At 43.5% G+C, this 21,987-nt stretch overlaps 1 protein-coding gene across 8 annotated transcripts in view; it reads left to right on the plus strand.

Moving 5' to 3' along the window:
* Positions 1 to 20,297, plus strand: part of Mtr (5-methyltetrahydrofolate-homocysteine methyltransferase) — a 91,158-nt gene extending 70,861 nt beyond the window's left edge. For 5 of the 8 annotated variants that reach the window (XM_040278704.2, XM_040278706.2, XM_021723072.3 and 2 more), the window contains 9 exons: positions 799 to 880; positions 4,987 to 5,085; positions 6,075 to 6,150; positions 8,319 to 8,474; positions 9,935 to 10,131; positions 12,025 to 12,225; positions 13,212 to 13,404; positions 14,739 to 14,851; positions 15,252 to 20,297. In XM_040278704.2, the coding sequence (XP_040134638.2) occupies positions 799 to 880; positions 4,987 to 5,085; positions 6,075 to 6,150; positions 8,319 to 8,474; positions 9,935 to 10,131; positions 12,025 to 12,225; positions 13,212 to 13,404; positions 14,739 to 14,851; positions 15,252 to 15,338 (1,204 nt within the window). In that variant the 3' untranslated portion in view covers positions 15,339 to 20,297. Of the gene's footprint in view, positions 1 to 798; positions 881 to 4,986; positions 5,086 to 6,074; positions 6,151 to 8,318; positions 8,475 to 9,934; positions 10,132 to 12,024; positions 12,226 to 13,211; positions 13,419 to 14,582; positions 14,642 to 14,738; positions 14,852 to 15,251 lie in introns of those variants that run through there. The other 3 variants (XM_040278705.2, XR_005731009.2, XM_040278707.2) reach the window with 3 other exon arrangements.
* Positions 20,298 to 21,987: the final 1,690 nt, after the last annotated feature.

Below are 21,987 nucleotides of genomic sequence, written 5' to 3' on the forward strand. Positions count from 1 at the left end.
TACGTGTGTTTCTAATTCTCATATGAATTTAGTGTGTTTTAGAACGAAACAGCAGATATGCAGCCTGTGCTAAACATCAAGCAATCAGAGGGCAATTTGTTTTGCAAATTTAGTTTAGTTAATTAGGTAATTTTAAGGATTAATTGTTGTTTCCCAGTACCAACATTTTCAGGTTTGACAGCAGGGATTTGAAGCTGAGCCAATCTTAGTACAAAATTTGTTTCTTGGACCTTTGTTTATTTTGTGTTGAATTTTGAGACTGGGGTTCCTTACTACAACTAGAGGTGGGACTGGGACCACGGGGTATTGATGCTGGCCACACAGAGGTGGCAGCAGCTAGGCAGTGTGTCTTGTGTCCTTTGCCTGGTTCCTGGTTCTGTAGGTACCCTGGCTGGTTGCCTGGCTTGTTTGAAGGAAGGGAGGTAGCTTGACCTTGATGACATTAAAATGCAGTGGCCTGGGACTGCTACTTCTTGGTTCACACAGGCTGACAAAGAGCCAGGCCAGGGGCTCGGCCCTTGTTGACAGAACCTGAGGACAAGGTCTTTTTCATTTGGTCACAGACTTCTTTGTAACCTGGGCCTATTCATTCATGTCATTTCTCCTCATCTTAGGATAGGAAAAAATCATTCTTGTTTCACAAGGAAAATTTGAAATTCAATATATGTAAGTAAGTACCTTGAAATCTTTCTCTAGAAACACTGTTGAAAGACATTATCTCTAATAGTTCTGAACAGGAGTTGTGTAGGAACTGTCAGTACTGATGGATGTGCTTTTCTTCCTGACCCTTCTTTTCAGAACCCACACAGCAGTTAAAATAGCTCCAAGATACAGCGCGCCTGTGATCCACGTCCTGGATGCATCCAAGAGTGTGGTGGTGGTATGTGTGGGGCCTTCCTTTTCATTTCACATATGTTTCAAAGAGAGGACAAAGGAAGCAGTAAGAGCCAGGGGAGTGCCCAGGACCTTTTATTTTTGCCCAGTTCTGCTAAAGAAACAGTCTAGGGTTTACAGTGTGCCCCTAGAGCATCTGCTGCTTTGGAAGGAGGTCCTGGTGAGCATGTCCTGTATTCTCGAAGACAGCTGAGCAGCCAATGAGAGGGCTGGTACCAAGACTCCTATGACCTAGACAGCTGCAAAAACAGACAGAATTTTCCAGTTTACACACATGAATACATGCCTTGACCACTGCTAGAGTTAAAACGCAGAATGTAGGATTTTAAGGATGACCTTTTTTCCAGATAGAACAACACTCAAGAATGGGTCAGTTGACCTAAGCAAGGACAGAAAAATATTGCCTAGGTATTAAAATCACAGAATAATAGATTCTCTTTCTTAGCGAATATAATAAATAGCTTGTGCAAGTGTCTTTCCCTGCTTTTCTCCTTCAGTGAATAAGAGTTCTCATCTTATTACCTGTTTCATTATGTTTGCTGAATAATAGGAAACAACAGTTGGAGGGCATCTGAGACCATGTGGCCAACTAGTTTCCAAGTCCATTCTGAGCCGTAGAACTCTTGCCCATAAATGATGTTTGACCTAGAAACTCAGTGTGGTACAGAAAAGAGCCAAGTAACCCTCCGACCTTCACCCCACTCCTCTTTCTCATCAAGAGAGCAGGGTTTGACAATTGCCATTGTTGGCCAGTCTTCACACTTGGCAGAGGAGAAATGCCACCAAGGAGGCCTGGTGGTTTTGGGGGACTTCCAGTGGTATCATGCAACCCGGACCAGAGTGCCCATGTTTCCTGAGCCATCTTCTGAAGAAATTTCTTTGAATCTGAAAAAATTCATATCTGTGAACTTTTTTACATGGAAATTATACAATAATTGCTATTATTGAAAGTTTGTGGACTACCAGGTGTTGAAGTAACTGTTTCACAGAGGTTATTTAATCTCCAGAGTGGGCTCAGAAAGGAGATACTTTTATTATCCATTTTAGAGAAGAGAAAATGGGAAGGAAGGGATTAGTAATTCTTGAGGCCACATACCCATCAGATGATAGGTGTGGGACTGACTGAATGCAATCCTCCTTATTCTGACCTAAATTAAACCTGTTTCCATTAAATATTCAACAACTTTTTATTTAAAAGGCTGAAATCATAAAATTGCCCTTTTAAAGTTTTTCATTGACATAGAAAAATGTGTAAATAATCTATAGTTTTACAACTCAATTTTAAAAACAATGTTTGTGTCTTAATTTCGGATCATGTTTCTTCAGAGCTTATATTAAATCTAGTTTAATGACCAGTGGTCACCTTTTTAAGCTCTGTTGGCTATTTTCAAGTGCTTTCAATAGTGCTGAATATTTTCCATCTGGGGATAAGACTGTTGGACCTGCTTGAGTGCTCAGTGCTTACCCTACAGGTGGGTTGTGTTGGGGCATGTTGGTCCTTGAGTCTAGGTCTGGAGGACAGACTCCTTCAAACAAGGCCTTGCTGGGAGCCAGGCAGGGGAGGTAAGGAGTGGGCGGGCCTTGTATTCATGGCAGTGCACTCCCTGGGCTGGGGTTTCCAGCTATGCTTAGCTCTCCTCTTGTACAACGAATTGACCACTCTTCCAGGTGACTCAACACATGTCGTATAGTAGGTCATTTGAATAACTGCTAGTGACTCTTTGTAGGAGCCAGTGATAGGTTTTGTTTTGGATGGTTTTTGGCTCAAGTTCTTTTGCTCTAAATGGAATGAACATTGGACAGCACCATGCTTTAGTAGCTATCTTGTATATTTGAAAGATTTAAAGATGCAGCAAATATTATAATCAGGCCTGAGGATTCCCTTTGCTTTCTTTCCTTTCTTTAAGAAGGGTAAAGTAGTTCTTTTAAAATTATATTTTAAAATTTCAACTTATTTTCTTTCATTGTACAAGTATTACCATAAAAAGTAAAAAAAAAATGGAGGTAAATAAAAGTTGTGATATGTCTCAGTGGTTAGCATGAAACATCTGATAGACCTCAGTATTGGTGGAAGGATTGCTAGATTAGCAGCACATTGGCCATGAACTTTTTTCTTCCCTTATGTGCTTCCCCCTTCCCCCATCACTGCTCCCTTCCTTCCTTCCTCCCTTCCTCCCTTCCTCCCTCCCTCCCTCCCTCCCTCCCTCCCTCCCTCCCTCCCTCCCTCCCTCCCTTCCTTCCTTCCTTCCTTCCTTCCTTTTCTTTCAAGTAGGGATTGAATCCAAGGGTACTCTACTACTGAGCTTACATCCCTAACTCTTTTTTGTTTGAGACAGGGTCTTACTAAGTTGCCCAGACTGGCCTTGAACTTCGGTTCCTCTTGTCCCACATTTCTGAGTCACTAAGATTATTTTAGGGGTGTGCCACTATGCCTGGCTAAGCTTGTTTCTTTAGTCAACAAGTGATACTGGGCAGGAAGGGGCACAGCAAACTATAGTAGTAGGTTCTGGCTACCCACTAGTACCTGTGCCAGGGGATTATAAATGCTCTGCATGTTAGGGAAGTCCAGAGATGGGTTTCAGGGTACATGATCTAGCAGAGTGCAGCACTGTTAAGACATTGGTTCCTTGTATTTGAGGAGCTGAGCTGTGCATCACTCTCTTGTTTTCATTTGCCTCATTGGGTTTCCTAAGTGAGGACTCTGGGGGGGTGAGTTTGTGTAAGGCAGTGAGATACTTCATTTGGGAAACTATTTTTTAGGCCTGCCACAATGATCTTTTCTGATTATATTTCTTAAGGAAGTGATTTGTTTTTAACTATCCCAAGGTGATGGGATTGTTAATAGAGATAAATAGGGAATCCCATAGTTATAGACTTTTAAAACTAAGAGGCACATCAGCCATTATCCAGTCTAAGTTGTTTAATTTTAGATGAAGATGCTGAACTTCCTTGTCTTTTTGTGTGTTAGAAAATCCTGCTAGAGAATGAGGGAGGGATAGTGCTGTGGTTTTCTACTGATATAATCACTAGCAGTTCTTCTTTCTTTGTGATGTTATTTTGAGCTATGGTGAAAGCTAGTCTTCTACCAGCTTGATAGTCATAATCACAATTTTTAGCTTATCTTGTTTTTATAATTTAATGAGTAATTTCACATTTTCTTAGATTATCATTTTTCTTTCATATCTTAGTAAAAGCTCCCAGTTGAGCATGAAGGTTAGCCTCATTCTTTTGTTAAACACATCATAAAGGCATACCTTGTATGCTCGAGGTGTAAGTGAGGCATCAGGGGTGCAGAGGTGGTTGACATGTTCTTGGTTCTCAAGGAATCTACTTCTATAAGGGAAGTAGATGTGACCAGATACTAAAAGACTGTGGGTGATCTGGGTGTATTTGTCTTCCGATCCCTGAGATCACCTTCAAATTCAGTGATTCACCAAAAGGACTTGGAGGTCTCAGAAACACTGTATACTCATGATCACAGTGGTTGCCATAGAAAGAGATAGCTTAAAATGTGCAAAGGCAGAAATCATAGAGGGTGTGCTGCAGGTGAAAGGCTCAAGTTTCAGTTTGTCTCCCAGGGAGTCATGCAGACAGCACTTAACTCTTCCACTAGTGATGTGGAAGAATGCTTTCAAGGAGCATTGCCAACGAGGATGCTTACTCAGACCTTGCTGACTTGTCACATAAGCCTGGGATGCCCACGTGTCTGGTCTTAGGAGCTTAGTCTTCAACCCTTCCAAGGTCAAACAGATACAGCCTGAACCACAACCCTCACCATAAATGATATTGTTGGTATCAACTCTGGCAAGGCCCAAAGCCCAGGTATACAATGACACTCTTATCAGGCAGGATATCCCAAGGGCTTAGAGATTATCTCCAGGGAAGGAGTCCAAGATTAGGACTTTCTTTGACATGTACAGGATTTTGAACCCAAAGCTCACTGAGTTCACCTGGTACTGCACACCTGGGCAGGAGTGAGCACAGTTGTCCAAGTGTGAGAGAACATTGTTAGGGAAGCCTTTCTTAGGGAGGTGTCTTCAGAGTTTTTATTGTTTGCTTTTCTCTGGTTACTGACTTTATTTTGCATTTCAGTGTTCTCAACTATTAGATGAAAATCTAAAAGATGAATTCTTTGAAGAAATCATGGAAGAATATGAAGATATTAGACAGGACCATTATGAGAATCTCAAGGTAAATGACAGAAACAGGATTTTATTTGGGCAATAAGGTGATCCTGTGGTTTTGTGACTTTATTTACTGTTTTAAGGAAGTTAAAGGCTTAGTTAGGGTCCTTTCAGAGAAGTCCTACTTTGTAATTCAAATCAGAGTACTCTGTTGTCTTAAGTTCCCAAGCACTTTGGGGTATATTAAAATGAACCTTAATCTATTGAGGCAAACATGTGCTGGGTCCCCCACAGGTGGTCGGTGCTGTGCTAGATGCCAGAGTTATGAGAATGAATTAATATGAGCTCATACCTGCCGGCAAATAGGAGCTGCACACTACCCATAGAGCTCTGCTGTTGCGGGAATAGTGAAGAAAAATGGAGGCGTTAGCCAGGACCTTCCTGAGCCTCTTTCCCTGATGAACTCACCCTGACTGTGCAGGACTGTGTCAATAACTGTCCTGCCCTCTGTCGGCTTCAGGAATCTATAATTACTCTTTTGACATCTTTGGGGTATTTCCTCCTGGTTATTTGCTTCTGGGATTTTGGTTGGGGGAGTGGCATTTGGGAGTTGTCTATTAACAGACTACATGAAGAAAGGACGTAGATTGGTTTCTGAGTTGCCAGCAAGCCTGGCTCACTGTGAGTGGCTTTTTCTTTCCCCTTAGGTTTGTCCACAGTGACAATTCCTTGGTTTTACCTTCTGGTTCCCTGGGTGGTTGATGATAAGCCTCAGGTGTTCTGAAGGCACTGGCATGCTAGACTGTTGGGGCTGCAGGGTAGCCCCAACTAATAACTATCCACAGCTAATAGAAAGTTATTAGTCTTTCCTGCTCCTGTTCCAGTGTCTGAAGCCATGTTGGATGGAAGAGGAGGACCTTTTCAGGATAAGGATTTTCACTAAATGTCATTTATTTTCATGCAAAGATTTTGTACTGACTTTCTTGGTCATGTGTTTATAATAGATGTGGAAGAAGTAAGAGTCTCAGCCTAAATAACTTTTTTTCCCCCCAACAGGAGAGGAAATACCTACCCTTAAATCAAGCAAGAAAAAATGGTTTCCATATTGACTGGTTGACAGAACCTCACCCAGGTCTGTGTGGAGATAGCTGGGTGTGATAACTGATAATATGCTGAGGAGATATTTGCAATTTTATGGCTATAGAATGAAACCAGCAGCTAGTGACTCTCAGTTGTGCATAATAACAAGTGGCCCTGATGACTGACAAGAAAGTAAACAGGCAGCATTTAAGGAAAACCTGTCATCTGCTAGACACTGTCCTTAGGTGAAATTCAGACAGCTCTGTAGTGAGCATGGGTGTGGGTTCCATTTTGACAGAAGAAACTGAGTTTCAGGGAATAATTGAAAGGTTCCTAGAATTCCAGTTTGGATTTGTCTCTTAAGTGTTCAGGGAGCTGCAGGACTGTGCCTTCTCTGAGCTGTGCTTGAGTGGTCCTCCCTCAGCCTGACCTGTGTGTGTCTTGAGCAGGCCCAAGGGCAGGCGGGGAAGGTCTGAAATAGAAAACTCCTTTATACTCTCAGGTCTTGAAACAGTGAAGCAAAGCTTCTGCCCCTATTTCTTACTCACCTTGTATTTATCTGGATGCTTCCCTTTCTTTCTGTTTCATTTGGTTTCTTCCTTTTTATTTTTATTTTTCAAAAATACCTTCTTGCTCACATAGGTGATCCCAAGAGAATAGAATGTGTGAGGTGTTTGACAGGCTCAGAGAGGCTTGAGCTACAAATGCAAACCCAGGCAGGGTGAGCAGGGGTTGTGTTAGTTGAAGTCATAGTTCCAAGTAGTATTTCAGATCAGCTTTCAGTGCTCACGACATCTGTGTTCTACACATGCTCAGCAGAGTTGAGAGGATTAAATTGGAAATGTAGGTGTGCTTGATTCTAATTTCATTCCCGCTGAGTATAGTTTGGTGGAAAGAATGCCAGATTGGGAGGAGGGGGGTTCTCAGTGCCAGCTCGCTCCTGGCTGTTTCTGTGAGTGACCTTGAGTGTCTGTCTTCCATATCTGACAGTTTCCAGGGTGTAGAAAGGAAGTCCTGTGAGGCTTATGTGAGACATGTAAGAACCTTGGAGCAAACAGATCCATCTCTGTATAGTCCCTGCTGTGACATTTTGCCTTTTATTTCACTGCTAAGTGGGGCTAATAGCCCTAGGGCAGGTCTGTCTTGACCAAGTCAAGCATCCAAAACATGCTTTGATAGAAATAGTCCTGAGAGGTCCCACTGTTCCTGACAGCAGTAGGGACACTCTCCAAGTGGCCATTTTACAAGGCTCTGACCTGCTGTCCAAGATGTGGGGCCCTAAGATATGGACTTCAGAAATGTTGTAAGGACAGCATAGCGTTTCAGGAGCTGCAGGAAGAAAGGAAGGTTTCCTCTCAAGGGCCTGGGTGGTAGTGTTTGGGGCAACTCTTGATCTCTGGGTGACCAGGTTGATAGAGAATAAGCCTGTCCTCTGACTCTGCAGCAGAAGTTCTTCCCTGCCTCCCTAGAAATAGGCCACTATAATCAGGAGAATGGGGGTAGTAGTCATGCAACCCCTAAGGGGACTATATGACTTGTTACCAAACAAACTGACATAATGGGTGTTTATAAGAAGAGATTGTCCTGTATAAGTAGGACACAGTGCCCTGTGTCCCTTCTTCCCCTGTGGAAATAACCACAATGCTGAATTTGGGATTTCATTTCTGTGCATGTCCTTATACTTTGTGCATATGTGTTAGCAGGAAATACCGACTTGTTTCATTGTTGCAGACTTTATATACAAGTAGCTTACTGTCTTTGTTTTTCTGTGGCCTTTGTTTATTATTTACTTTATGGACCTGGGAATGAAACCTAGGGCCTTGCACATACTAGATAGACAAGCCCTCTACCAGAGGGCTGTACCCCACCCCTAGTGGTCTTTATTTTGTATTGTTTTCATTTATATAAGGGGAAATTGACCCAAATCCTCCTTTTACCTGGGGTGGGAATGGAGGGCTGAGGGCAGTGTTTCCAGGGTTGTGTAATCAGTTAGCTGCACGGGAAGAATGGTTTTATTTAAGGTTCAGTGCAGAATGACTCCTTCCCCAGGGTAATTTAAAGTTCCCCTCTTTGTACAACAACTCCTACGGGGGTGGCAGGCAGGAGGCAGAGCTTGGGAGCCCACAGAGTGCGGCTCAGGGAAACAGGCCTCTCAGGCTATGCACCCGCGCAAGGGGCTCAGCCTGCGCCAGAGTTGCCCGCTGTGCTTCCCTCCTGTAGTGAAGCCCATGTTTATCGGGACCCGGGTCTTTGAAGACTATGACCTGCAGAAGCTGGTGGACTACATTGACTGGAAGCCTTTCTTTGATGTCTGGCAGCTCCGTGGCAAGTACCCGAATCGAGGCTTTCCCAAGATATTTAACGACAAAACAGTAGGTTAGTTCAGTAGGTCCTGTGTTACTGCCTGATACTTAAAATGTAATATTATGACTTTGAAAGCAGGAGTATTTGATAAGCCATGTATTTGAATTGTGCAGAGTGTAGCTGCTTTCATTTTGTTAACCTGCTTAACTTTCAGATGGTTTTTAAATTGCGTGGTCAGTCCTATTACAGAGACTAAATTTGGTGTTTCATTTATTCATTCTTTCAATAAATGTTTATTGACATCTTTTACTTGCTGGGCACTAGAGATAAACAGAAGGAGACAGTGTAATCCTGCCATCCAGTATCTGACTCACTGGGACAGTTGAGAGTACTGGAAATGCTATACTCCTCCTGCGGATCCTGCAGACCCAGGAAGAACTAGAGCTCAGATGGGGAGCTCAGACCAGGCTTCCTGGATGAGGCAGTATTCGAACTGCTTTTTAGAAGTGGGATTTATTGAGGCTGGGCCTGGGGATGTGAGGTAGCACTGAAGTAAAGGGCATTCCAGGCAGAGGAGGCAGATCTGAGAAAGTTCAGATAGGTGTCCTGTGTGGGGAACTGCCAGGAGCCCACTGTGCCCAGAGCATTAGGGAGGGAGCAGAGAGGGATTGGGGGTGATAAACTAGAGAATGGGTGAGTTGATAAATTCAGCCCCAGTTCTCACAACCAGCCTCACCCCCAAACCTACCCTTGACACAAGGGCTCACAGTGCAGAGCCAATCAAAGTCAGGAAATGGCCAGATCAGAATGAGATGGAGGGTGGACTCAGAAATATGAGGTGAGTTTTGGGAAGAGCCGAGAAGCCAGCCTTTGCCAGTTTGTTGGAGAGGTCCTGGGCACATGTGTTAAGATGCTGAGACTCAGCAGCTCCCAGGTAGCCAGGAGGGTGGTGGTCGGCAGGGGCTTCTCACTGCGCTGCCCCTTAGCTTCACAGGAAAGCAGTTATGGGGCTGTAAGACTGGCCCAGCATGGGCCTGGGACCTCATGGTTATAGATGCAGAAACCAAGGGAGGGTATTCTGGGGCCTGGCTCCCCTGTGCAGGCATAGCAGTGAGGCCACATAGGAGCATTTGGAGCCATTCCTTTCTCCTTACCCTTTCCCATGCCTTAAGATCACTGTGGAACCAGGGGAGTCATGGATGCACAGAAATATCAGGGAGCCTGGGATTTGGCCTGCTTTTCTTACCCTCTGATAGACTGCTTTGGGCTGCCATAGCTTTGGCTCTCAGCTTTTTGTGAAATGGAAAAATGCAAGTGTCTTGAGCTGGGGGAGGCAGACTGAGAGCTGTGTTCACAGGAACCATCAGCCTTGGCTGCTTCCTTTCAGCTGTGCTGGTGGCCAACACCAGAAGGCTTTGAGGAGAGTGGGGAGGGGTGAAGGGGAAACCGGCTCAGGGGTGGTGGTTTTTAAAACAAGCATTCCTTACTGGTTACTGTTGGCATCTTGAATTCTTTCTGTATTTTCCTAATAGGTGAAGAGGCCAGAAAGGTGTATGATGATGCCCAGAGTATGCTGAGTGCACTGATTGGTCAAAGGAAGCTCCAGGCCAGGGGTGTGGTTGGGTTCTGGCCAGCGCAGAGTGTCCAGGATGACATCCACCTGTATGCAGAGGGTGTGGTGCCTCAGGCTGCGGAGCCCATAGCCACCTTTCATGGGTTGAGGCAGCAGGTACGAAGGGCGTAGGGACAGTGAACACACTGCTTTTACTTTTGGGTTCAGTCACTAAACTACAACATTAATGTGAATTAAGTCCGAGCTTTGTGTAAATGATAGCATCTGCTCCCCCTCATCCTCCATGGGCCCAGGCCCACAGCACTTGTGAGGATGGCAGGAGAAGGCGCAGCACGGGTAGACCTGGCAAGGCCTCTTAGGCACCAGCAGGATCGTGTGCAGGTGGACAGGAAGCACGGCTTCCTCAGCCACAACCCCAGCCCCTGCTGAGGGGTTTTAACACCATCTTGCCTGCAGCACTGGCTGATTTTCTGCCCAGTGTCAGGCTGTATTTGTTTTTATGGCTGGCAGATGGCTTGTGAAGCTTCTGAGTGGCTACTCATGGATTAATTGATAGTCACAAGCAATACCACATATACAGGAGCATCTGTGGTTTGTACCAAGGGAGCGTTGGTACCCGGCCCCTGGCCCTGCCTCTTCTGAGCCTGGGCTGGTTGACCAAGTTCTCTGAGCCTCAGATGTCTTACCTGTGAAGTGGAGCCAGTAGTGTCACTTCCCTAGGCTGTTTGGAGAGTTAAATTAGCAGTTCATATAAAGAATGGCATCTAGCAAGCATGTGGTTAATGTTAGTTAATATTCATTGCAACCTGTTTGTCTCCTCAGTTATTTATTGACTGTGTAATGTTCATAAGATCTTAGTTGTCACCTTAATACCTGGGAGAGTCAGTCTTCAGGTGAGAGTGGAAAATGGGCAAGGATAGGCACCTGGGCTATGAGGAGAGTCACAAGCAAACCCAATTTAGCTCTTTGGTTTCAGACTGTCCTGGGGTGTCCCAGCTGTCTTCTGTACTGTTGTCTGTGGCAGACAGCACATGGCCAATATCATGTTGACCCTAACAGTTTGTTGAACCACATCTTATGATGTTTGTGGAGCTTATACATCTAGTGGTCCCCATGCAAACATAGCACCAGTACTTAATGTTGATCTGGATTAAAAATACATTGAGGACAAACTGGGTGCAGTGGCATGTGCCCATAATCTCCATTATTCAGGGAGCTGAGGTAGGAAGATTGGAAGTTTGAGGCTAGCCTCGGCAATTTGGTAAGACCCTGCATTAACATAAATAAGGTTGGGGATGTAGCTCAGTGGTAGAGGGCCCCTGGGTTCAATCCCCAGTCCAGTCTAGCAATAAAACAAAACAAAAAGGGGGGGGGTCAGGGAAGAAAACTTTGCGGGGGGGGGGGGGGACTTTTTTTGGTATACTTGTTTAAGGTTCTGGTTCCTAGCACAGTGCAGGCAGTGTGTGAGTGAACAAATAAGTGGGTTTTTAAAATCTTATTTTGTGTCCTATTTCATTTTCCGTTTCTAGACAAAATACATGAGACTGATAATTTATTAAGAAAAAAATTATTTCTGTTTATATTTTGGAGGCTGGGAAGTTCAAGCTATGTAGCCACTTCTGGTAAAGGTCATGTACTGCTTCATAAAGTGGCAGAAATTGGGAGAGGGCACACACACACACACACACACACACACACAAAAAGAAAAGACGGTTGAACTCCAGTCATAGTTTACCATTCCTGCAAGAAACACAGTAGTACATTTGTAAGAATTCAGATACTTCCCACCAGGCCCCACCTCCCTACATTGCCATTTAAGGAATTACACACATGAACCACAGCAATTTGTTTATTCAACAAATATTCATTGAATAATCACTATGTCAGGCACTGTTCTAAGTGCTACAGGTTTAATAGTTAGCAAAATAGGTAACATCCCTGTTCCACGAAGCCTGAATTATTTGAAGATCCCCAGTTGCTTTCCTCTGTGCCAGTCCTGGTAGCCAGATTCATGCTAATAGCTTCTGTGCCTGCTGCTTGGGTTTTAAGGCTGAGAAGGACTCTGCCAGCACAGACTCATACCAGTGCCTCTCGGACTTCATCGCTCCTCTGCATTCTGGGATCCGGGACTACCTGGGCCTGTTTGCTGTTGCATGTTTTGGGGTGGAAGAGCTGAGCAAGGCCTATGAGGACCAGGGCGATGACTACAGCAGCATCATGGTCAAGGCGCTGGGGGATCGGCTGGCAGAGGTAAGTCAGTGGTGGTGTACTGGGCACTGAAGTGGAGTCCAGCTGGGTGAGATAACCACAATAGTATCAGAAAGATACCACTATTAAAACCAGTCTTTTTTTCCTTGATTCATATGCTGTGTTGGCTTTAACATTACCCATGTTTTAGAAATCACAAATCCCTAAGTAGTTTTCATGTATCATCCTTCAGGCAAAGGAAAACCTTCAGTGGTGCTGTAGTTAGCCATTGCCTTAGAACCTTTACCTCTTGCCTTATGTCTGATGCCTCCTTTGCTTGCTGTGGTGTAATGTTTTTCTGAGAACCACCCCCAGAATTAAAAACCAGGTTGGGTGTGGTGGCGCACACCTGTAATCCCAGTGGCTGAGGAAGCTGAGGCAGGAGGATTGCATGTGCAAAGCCAGCCTCAGCAACAATGAGGCGCTAAGCAACTCAGTGAGACCCTGTCTCTAAATAAAATACAAAATAGGGCTGGGGATGGGGCTCTGCGGTTGAATGCCTCTGAGTTTGATCCTTGATATCCCCCGCCACTGCAAAACAAAACATGTTTGTTTTAGAACCCCTCATTCTGATGTTGTATCTTCTATAGATTCTTCATCTTGCTATATGGAATAGGGCAGCCAAGGCTGTGGGGAGAGCCTGCCCCCTTTCCCTGTGGTGAGCCATGGAGGAACACAGCTATGTGGTCTCTGCTGCTCTTTCTGGGAGTGGTGCCGTAGACTGACCTTCAGAGAACATTAATATTAAAAATCTTGGAATTCTCAGATCATTAAACATGACACCTAGAGTCCAGGTTCAGGTTGCTGTAGAGCGGCAGAGTGGCTAATGAAAGGATAAACTCTCAAGAACGCAGCCTGTCCCCTCTTGCAACTTCACCCTGGTTGTGGGCCTGCCGAGGGAGGCTGTTCCGTGTGACTTTGACCGGGAGGGAGGCTGCTGGCATGCCACACGCTCCTGCTGCTGCCTGACCCTCTGCTCTGGTTCCCAGGCCTTTGCAGAGGAGCTGCATGAGAGGGTTCGCAGAGAATTCTGGGCCTACTGCAGCAGTGAGCAGCTGAGCGTCCCGGACCTGCGCAAGCTCCGGTATGAGGGGATCCGGCCAGCTCCCGGCTATCCCAGCCAGCCTGACCACACTGAGAAGCTCACCATGTGGAGACTAGCTGACATCGAGCAGTGCACAGGTGTGTGTGGAAGGGTGAGCGCCTGTCTTTCCTCACTCAGTTACGCTTTTTACCAGGGTAATGGCACCTATGGTTAGAGATTTTTTAAAAATAGAAGAGTTACGATGAAATCAACTCTTATCCCTCCCTTTCTCACTTTTAGCTATGCATTGTATTTTACTTTCAAACTACTATATTGTCTTTTTATATCACCTTTATAGATTGATCAATTTAAATTATTTTCTCTTGACCTACCATGAATGAGATATCTTCTCCCACTCCTTGCCGGCCCATTGCCCTCTTGCCCCAGTTCTCTCTTGCTGGTGTGATAGTATCTTTCATCCCTCCTTAGCAACCCACAGATGATGTCCTATTGGTGGTATTATCTGCTTCAGGCCCATGTTGTTTGCTGGTGGTATCTCTGGACACCAGCCTTTCAGAGTTTCCAGCTCCCTCCTCTTTCCTATCATGCTGGTATGAACATTTATGCTCTTCTGTATTCATAATTTACTCATGTTTTATCTGTGTTTTGATTCTCATAGTTAAAATGGAAAGTTTGCACATGTACTCTTGAGATAGAGACCAGGGCGCCCAGTGTCAGCATTCCTGGCCCAGGGCAGAATCTGCCATGGTTCCGTGGCTGTGCATTGTCCCATCCTTATGCAGGTTCTAGCCCTTACCACAGATCACATGTTGACAAGACTGAAGCAGAGTTCACAGTTTTCAGTGGGAATAATGAAAGGCATGCTGTCAAGCTGGCAGAGCTAAAAGAATCCAGGTTGAAGTGAGAAACTGCACAATGCAAGCAGTCCTGGGATCTGGATTTGGGTCCTGTTTTCCACAAGCCAGCTGGGGATCTGTGGCAAGGCACTTGACCTTTGCGTTGTTCTCTTTTCATGTCCATAACATGAGTAGCTTAGAATAGATAGCCTTGGGGGTCCTTTTGGGTTCCCAGACCCCAGGAGAAAGTATCGCTTCTTTCTTGTGCTATTGTTAGCTCATTCCTCAGTGGCACCAGCTATCAGTCATTGCTCTTGTTGCTGGCCCCTGGAGCTATGTGGAGCTGTCAGATGGCTCTGTCTTCCCCAGGCTTAGCAGCAGGTTGCGGCCTCTGCACTGATCTTTGGTAACAGGGGAAGAATACAGAGAATCGCTTTCCAGTCTCTTGCATGTTCTGACTTTGTTTTTCTGTCCGGTAGGAATTTGCTAGACCCTTCTGGTCACAGCTTTCTTGCTGGGCCATGTGTCTACCTAGAAGGTATAAAATTTACTTTCATTTATGTGTTCAGCGAGTCTGCTGAGTGCCCCGCACGAGGCCCCCAGTGAATGAGCGTTTTCTGTATTGCCCTCTCTAGGCATCAGGTTGACAGAGTCTTTGGCAATGGCACCCGCTTCTGCAGTATCAGGCCTCTACTTCTCCAATCTGCAGTCCAAATATTTTGCTGTGGGGAAAATTTCCAAGGATCAGGTAAGTGTGTGGTTTCCTTGGATGCCTGTTGTGTTTTAAATGGAACTCTAGAATCTATTTTATTTTACCTGTGAATGAGAATAAAGGAAGGGAAGGGAATGATGATATTTTCCCCATTAATGTCTGAATTTGATCTTAGCCAATTACCTTATTCCAGCCCTCCCTCTACCAGGAGCATACACACCTGCTTCTATACAGTGGGTATTTATTAAGTACTGTTTTCTGCCCAGAGATGAAGGCAGCTAGGTAGACAGATAAATATCTATCTGCATTTAACTCAGTTGATTGCTACTAAGATAAGAAATGGAAGGTACTTAATGTTTCTTGACAAAACCTGAGGAAACTTTAGTTCAGAAAGTCTTAGCACTTGGATTTACTTGGGTGCTTCTATCTTTTACAGGTTGAAGATTATGCTCTGAGGAAGAACATGACTGTGGCTGACGTAGAGAAATGGCTTGGACCCATCTTGGGATATGATACAGACTAACTTTTCCTCCTCCCCGCCCTCCTCCTCTTAACCTTCTGTGTGCTTGCTCACCTCAAAGAGAGATAATCCAAAGTGCCTTAAAAACAACAAAAAGGCCTGAGTGCATCTGGTCAGCACAGCCCTGCTTCTAGCTTTGGAAACTATCCTGGAGCTGCTATGGAGGAACAGGGCTTCTGGGGACTTCTGGAAGACATCGCTGTTTTTAGGTACCTTGAATGAGTAGCAGTGAGGTTCCGTAACTCTCATGGTGTCCCTGGTACCTGGGGACTGGACAAGCTGGAAACAGATCTTTTGCATTTCAAAGCAAGTCAGCCTGCTTCTTCTCCATTTTACCTTGGATCTAGGAGGGAACTTACTCCTCCTAGAAAATAAGCCTGCAACCTGGTTGGAATAGAGAAATAGAGAAATGTAACCCTGGGGCAGAGTGCCACTGTGAGAAATGGGGTGTTTAATCTAAATGGTCCCAACAGCAGACTCTGACAGGAAAGAGAGTATCTCTGTTCTCTTGGAAAGACTTCATTTTCTAAGGCTCAGCTAAATGGCTGCAGAACTCCTTTTGGCTAAGGCATCTCACTGCTCGCATGTCAGAAATATTGAGCTGTTTGCCCTGGTGTTCTGAGTGCAGTCACGCTCTCGAAGTTTTTTTTGTGTGTGTGCTCCCATAATTTCCTAATCCCTTCCCTGAGGGGGGAATAAAAGGAAGTGGAGAAGGAGTGGCAGTTAAGGGTGGTTCATGTCTTTTAAATGTCTTCAGAATTGAGCAGATTCTTAGCTCAGCTGCAGTGACCTTTGCAGAGTTGGACTGTGGACAGTCTGATGTCATTCAATTCTTCTTTTTCTATACTGATCTAACTCGAAACTCATACAGTTTAGAAATAGCATATTGACTTGTTCTGGGCCATTTTAGGGGAAATGGTAAGCTCATGGACTTCGAAGTCAGATATACATGGACTCAGATTTCAGCTTTGGCTACTTAATAGCTGTGTGATATAAGTAAATTACTTAGACTTTCCAATATGCTTTCTCATCTGTAAAGTGAGAATAAAGAGTGGTTTTTGTCTCATTGATATGAGATGCAGACTAAAGGACATGATGCATGTGGGACAATTCACATGGCATCTGGCACACAGCAAGTTCTTAATAAATGGTAGCTTCTGTGGAGTTCTGTAGGTAGCCCCCAGACTCATCATGTAGCAGGTGCTCCTGAAAAGAGAACAAGAGGTTAACAGAGGGCAAAAGAATGGGGAAATTTTGCATCGTAATGACTGGACTGAATTGCTAGATCAGGGGTTCAGACCTCATTTGACTGGGAAAGAGAATCTGCCTCCTATGTTATGTGCTCCATTGGGACTCACTCACTGTGAGCCAAACATCCTCACTTATCTCACTGCATATCAGCTGGCCATGCCCCTAAAGCAGTGGTATGTTGAGGTTTGTTGGAGGTGAAAGGGAGAAAATAAGAAGACTTGGGAAATAATTCTGCGTAGCAGCCATAGCATGTATGTGTTTATTGGAGAGCAGCATGCATTTCCAGTATCGCTTATCCCCAAAGTGAAGGTGATTGTGTACTTTCTTTAGGTACACTTAACTTGTTTCAGATTGAGAATAGCACTTGGTGTCCTGAGCCACTTAGTTGGAGAACTTACTTCCTGTTCCATAGCAGGTATATTATTTAGGCTTTGGGACATTCTTCTACAGGAAAAAGAAACCTCCTTCAAATATCTTAATATATTTTATTTGAATAGTTACTAAAAGTGTCCTGATTGTTAAATACTTGCCATATCTTCTCTCAGCTGGTTTGAGATAGAGTGGCTTTCTTGAATGTGATGTCAGGCTAATCCCATGAAAGATCTGTTTCTAAAGACAAAAATTTTGTAAGTTCAAGTATCTATGTGATGATTAAGAATAAAATACAACCTGAAGGCACCCTCCTGGGTTTATCTCAGGTGCCAGAGAAGCAGGACTTCAAAGGCAGGGAGTTTAGTGACATTCTAGACTCAGGTCTTCCCTGTGTGGCTAACTCAATCCACAACCTCTTCCATTGTCAGCATCTGGGACTGACGTGAACTGTGTGCTTAGCACCTCCGCATTCACCAAGGCTCCATGTAAACTTTTCCCTCTAAAGAATTGTCCCCATTTTGCTGCTGGTTCTGCTGTTACTGAGGAGGCTGGTTTGCAGGAGGCTGGTGGTTGAGCTCAGGTCTTAAATACTATTTCTCCTTTGACCCATTCTGCTAGCCGCCACCTTTCATACAGTGAACTCATGGAGAACAGTCAGGCATGCCGTCAGCAGACATAGGGTACCTCGCCCCTGCCAGCCATCTTCTCCTCACATTCTCTGTAATGCACACACATACACAAACCCCTGCCCTGTGCTTTCTCATTACTCCTGCCACTAGGGACCTCGTGATTATTAGTCCCAGGGGCCTTTGCAACAAGGTTTTCTTTTCTTTGGTTTTAGACAATATTGACCAGTTTTTCAAAAATTTCTCTACACTGGTTCCCCCTTGACATTCCTTCTCTGATTAACCTTCTATATTTATGATAATGTATCAACCCTTTTCGTAACTCTCTCTGCCCACTGAAACTCTCATGTCCCCAGCAGTTGGTCAGCAGTGGCCTCTCAGGCAGTGCTGTCTGAGAGGGGAGGCTGTCCAGTCGATAGCTGCAGTTCTCTCCATCTAGACTTCCCTCTGCTGATGGACATGGTGATGCTCAGCTCCTTCCCGAGGACATACTTGGGTCTCACCCTATGTCCCAAACCCTGTCTTTGACGCCTCATTTTAACCCCAGCACATTCACTGACGGGGAGAGATGCTTCTGCCCAAGCCACAAGTCTCAGGCTTACCCATAATCTTTTTTTAGAACTTTGCACTTAAAGATGCACTTATCCTACTTGAGATGGATGGTGGTAGATTTATTCAGGAACACAGTGATTGAATCCTGGTTTAACATTTGAAGAATAAAGAGTTGGGCACAGTGGTGCACTCCTGTAATCCCAGCAGCTCAGGAGGCTGCTGAGGATCACAAGTTCAAAGCTAGTAAGACCCTGTCTTAATAAAAAGAGACTAGGGATGATGTGGCTCAGTGGTTAAGTACTCCTGAGTCCAATCCCTGGTACAATAAATAGATAATAAATAAATAAAACAAACAATTTAAAGGCTAAAGAAGCATCAAAAGAACAAATGAGGGCTGGGGTTGTAGCTCAGTGGTGGAGCAATTGTCTTGCATCTGTGAGGCACTGGGTTTGAGCCTTAGCACCACATTAAAATAAATAAAGATACTGTGTCCACGTATAACTAAAAAATATTTAAAAAGAACAAATGAAGAACTGTTTGTTCACAGAGAATGGGACAATTAAAGACTATAAAGATACTAGAGCTTCCCAAATTAAGCTATAGATTTAATACTGTTTCCAACAGAAATTCAAACAAAGGTTATGTTAAACATAAGCAAATATTTAAACTTATGTAGAATAGCAAAGGGGTAAGAGGGCCAGATGCTTCTGAAGATGAAGAGGGTTAGGGTATTTGTTTTACAGTACATCAAGTTTTATCATAGAGTGTCATGTGGTGCAGAGGTGACTTTCTGAGCAGTGGAATGAGAGCCTAGAAACCAGTCCATGGATATGTTGTGTTGGCCTTGGTGGCCCAGTAGGAATGGTGTGGCCAACGAATAAGGAGAGGAGGGCCAGCTCGAGAAGTACAATGCTAGAGTATGGCTGTGCATCTGGGAAAGAAGGAGAGTTAGTGCTGCTTCCCCTCTTGCCCAACAGCCGATTCCAAATGTGCAAAGTGCAGACAGCAGCAGTTTTAAACTTCACATGAAAACCTCCATAAAGCAGGAACAACAGGCACTAACCCTAAAAGATGATTGAATCAATTCAACCAAACCAAGGGCTATATTAAGCAAATAATTTAAAGTGAAGAAACAAACCAGAACGTATTCACAATATAAAAAACTGACAAAAGATTAGTTATGTAGTTTATATTTTGAAAAAATAAAAGAAACTTAAAAAGGCATTTCTCATGGGGCTTATAAATGAATAGGAAGATGTCCCTAGCATTACTGATTCGGCAAGTATAAATTAAGACCACAGTCTTAATTCCATTGTATATCCTTAAGATTTGCAAAAATCGGGCCTGATCATAGGAGGGGTTAGAGAAGATGTGTGAAACGCACACGTTTTGCAAGTCACCATTCCTGTAGAAAACAGTTACACTTGCTGACATGAATGTTTGCAGATCTTGTGATCTAGCTTTCATCTTGCAGTCATGTATATGCAGAAATATGCAAGAATGTTCATAGTAATGTGTAATGGTTTGTAACTAGAAAAAGTGAAACATCTGTCTGTAGAGGATAGATTCATAAATTATATATATTTACTCTAAGTGATACCATCTGTAATGAAAGTGAATGATCTGTAGTTATACCTGGCAATAAGAATGAATCTCAAAATGTTAATGGAAAAAACAATTTCCATGACACTACTTGTAGTAAGATACTATTATCATTGAGCTCAAAAACAAGCAAAACCAAAGAATATATTGTCTGAGCATGCATACAAAAACTGTACTGTTAAAAAAAGTTAATAGTGATAAACCAAAATTTAGCTCAGGAGGATCAATAAATGGGGACTGTCTGTCTTCCATGATGCAAATCCATCGAGTGACCTGCCAGGTATGGCAGAAGCTGAGCAAGGAAATTTTGAATTTCTGCAGTTCCTTTGTTCTTTTACCCAGAGAGCAACTCAGTAAAGGAAAGCAACATTGCATTTCAGATAGAAACACTGGCAGATTAAGGTCAAATGAATAACATTCTAGTCCTTGGGTGGGAGGGGCTGGGTGTGTGCTACATACAGTTTCGCTTTATAACTATCAGTTCTGTACATCTGAAATATGCTATATTGAATACATGCAGTAAGTATATTGTAAAAAATAAAAGCAAAGTGAAACAAGATCCCCAAGTCTGGTGTGTTTGTATGTCAGATATGTTTTTTGAAGAAAAGTATTTTAGCCAGAATGGACAGTAATTGGATCAGAGAGGGATGCATTTGTGCACCTGCCAATAGCTCCCAGAAATCAGGTTTTGGTGAAAAGGAGAAGAGGCAGTCAGGTTTGGAACCTTATCCATGTTTTTGTTTATAGTGTCTTAAAATAGTGCTGGTTCAGATGCACAAGGAAGGTTGGCAGATTCTCTAATTCTATTTATGTTTGCCAATCTTCACATGTAATTTTAAAGATTTTCCTCAACTTTAACTTTTAAGTGTTAATGCAGTAGCCTCCTTATCCTTGAGGGACACACTCCAGGACTCCATGAATGCCTGACACCACCATAGTACAAGATCTTTTTTTTTTTTTTGAGTGCATTACAGTTATAATATTGACGGGATATATGTAATTTGGCCAATATCACTCCCATTGCTTTCCTCCCTCCCCCTCCCACCTCTTGGTCCTTTTCTTCTACTGATTTCCCTTTGATTTTTTTAGGAGATATACCCCCACCAAATCTTAATATACTGTTTTTTTCCCCTGTACATACATCTATGAATGCAGTGCTTTCCCATCTTAGCCAGGCTCTTACACTGTGACAGTATCTTTTGCCATTTGGGTGCAGAAGCAGAGCTAGCACAAATATCCTTTTCTTCTGTGACAGTTTCACAGAAGATTTGTTCTTATTGGTTATTGGTTTGTTCTCTCCCTTAAGTTCAGAACTTTAACCTTTTCACCTAAAGGAACTTTACAGCTTCTCTTTGATTTATCTGTATAGCCAGCATCACTACTCTTACTCTTTGGGGCCACTACTAAGTAAAATAAGGGCTAGTTGAGCACAAGCACTGCAATACAGTGACAATCTGATAACCAGGACAGCTACTAAGCAGCTAACAGGTGGTAGCATATACAGCATGGATATGATGGACAAAGGGGTCATGTGTGTCCCTGGAGGACAGAGTGGGCACAATGTGAGCCTTCATCATGCCACCTAAAATGACATAGAGCACAAAACTGATGAATTGTTTGTTTCTAGAATTTTCCATTTAATAGTTTTGGACCACTGTTGGCCAAAGTAACTGAAGCTGTAGAAAGCCAAGCCTTGGATAAGGGTGACACTCTAGCCTGTTAAGACACTCAAAAAACAAGCAAACCAGTTTTTGCTGAAGAAAGGATCTTGGGTTAAATGATTTTGGATTTGAGATTATATATTCTATGAAATGAAAGAAATAAAACACAAACATGCAAATGATGTTTGTCAGAATGTCTTCCATGATGCAAATCCATGGAGTGACCTGCCAGGTATGGGCAGCGGCTGAGCAAGGAACTTTTGAATTTCTGCAGTTCATTTGTTCTTTCACCCAGAGAGCAACTCAAGAAAAGCAACATTGCATTTCAGATTATTTGAAAGAATCACAGTACTCACCTATCTTCAATCATAAAATTGTCTTATCTGTGTTTTCAATGAAAGTAGTGCTAAACGTTATGTTAAAAATATTTTAGCCTGACATTTTTTTTTTAATTGTGTTGAAGAAAATTTGAAGAATTCCAGGGAAAAGCATCTTAATGTCAAAATGCTTGGCTATTTTAAAAATAATGCAGTATTGAGGAAAAGAGCAATTTGCTCCAAGACATATTTCAGTGCTGATCTTTCATGA

The sequence above is a fragment of the Ictidomys tridecemlineatus genome, chromosome 10 (assembly GCF_052094955.1).
Source record: "Ictidomys tridecemlineatus isolate mIctTri1 chromosome 10, mIctTri1.hap1, whole genome shotgun sequence".
Lineage (NCBI taxonomy): Eukaryota > Metazoa > Chordata > Mammalia > Rodentia > Sciuridae > Ictidomys > Ictidomys tridecemlineatus.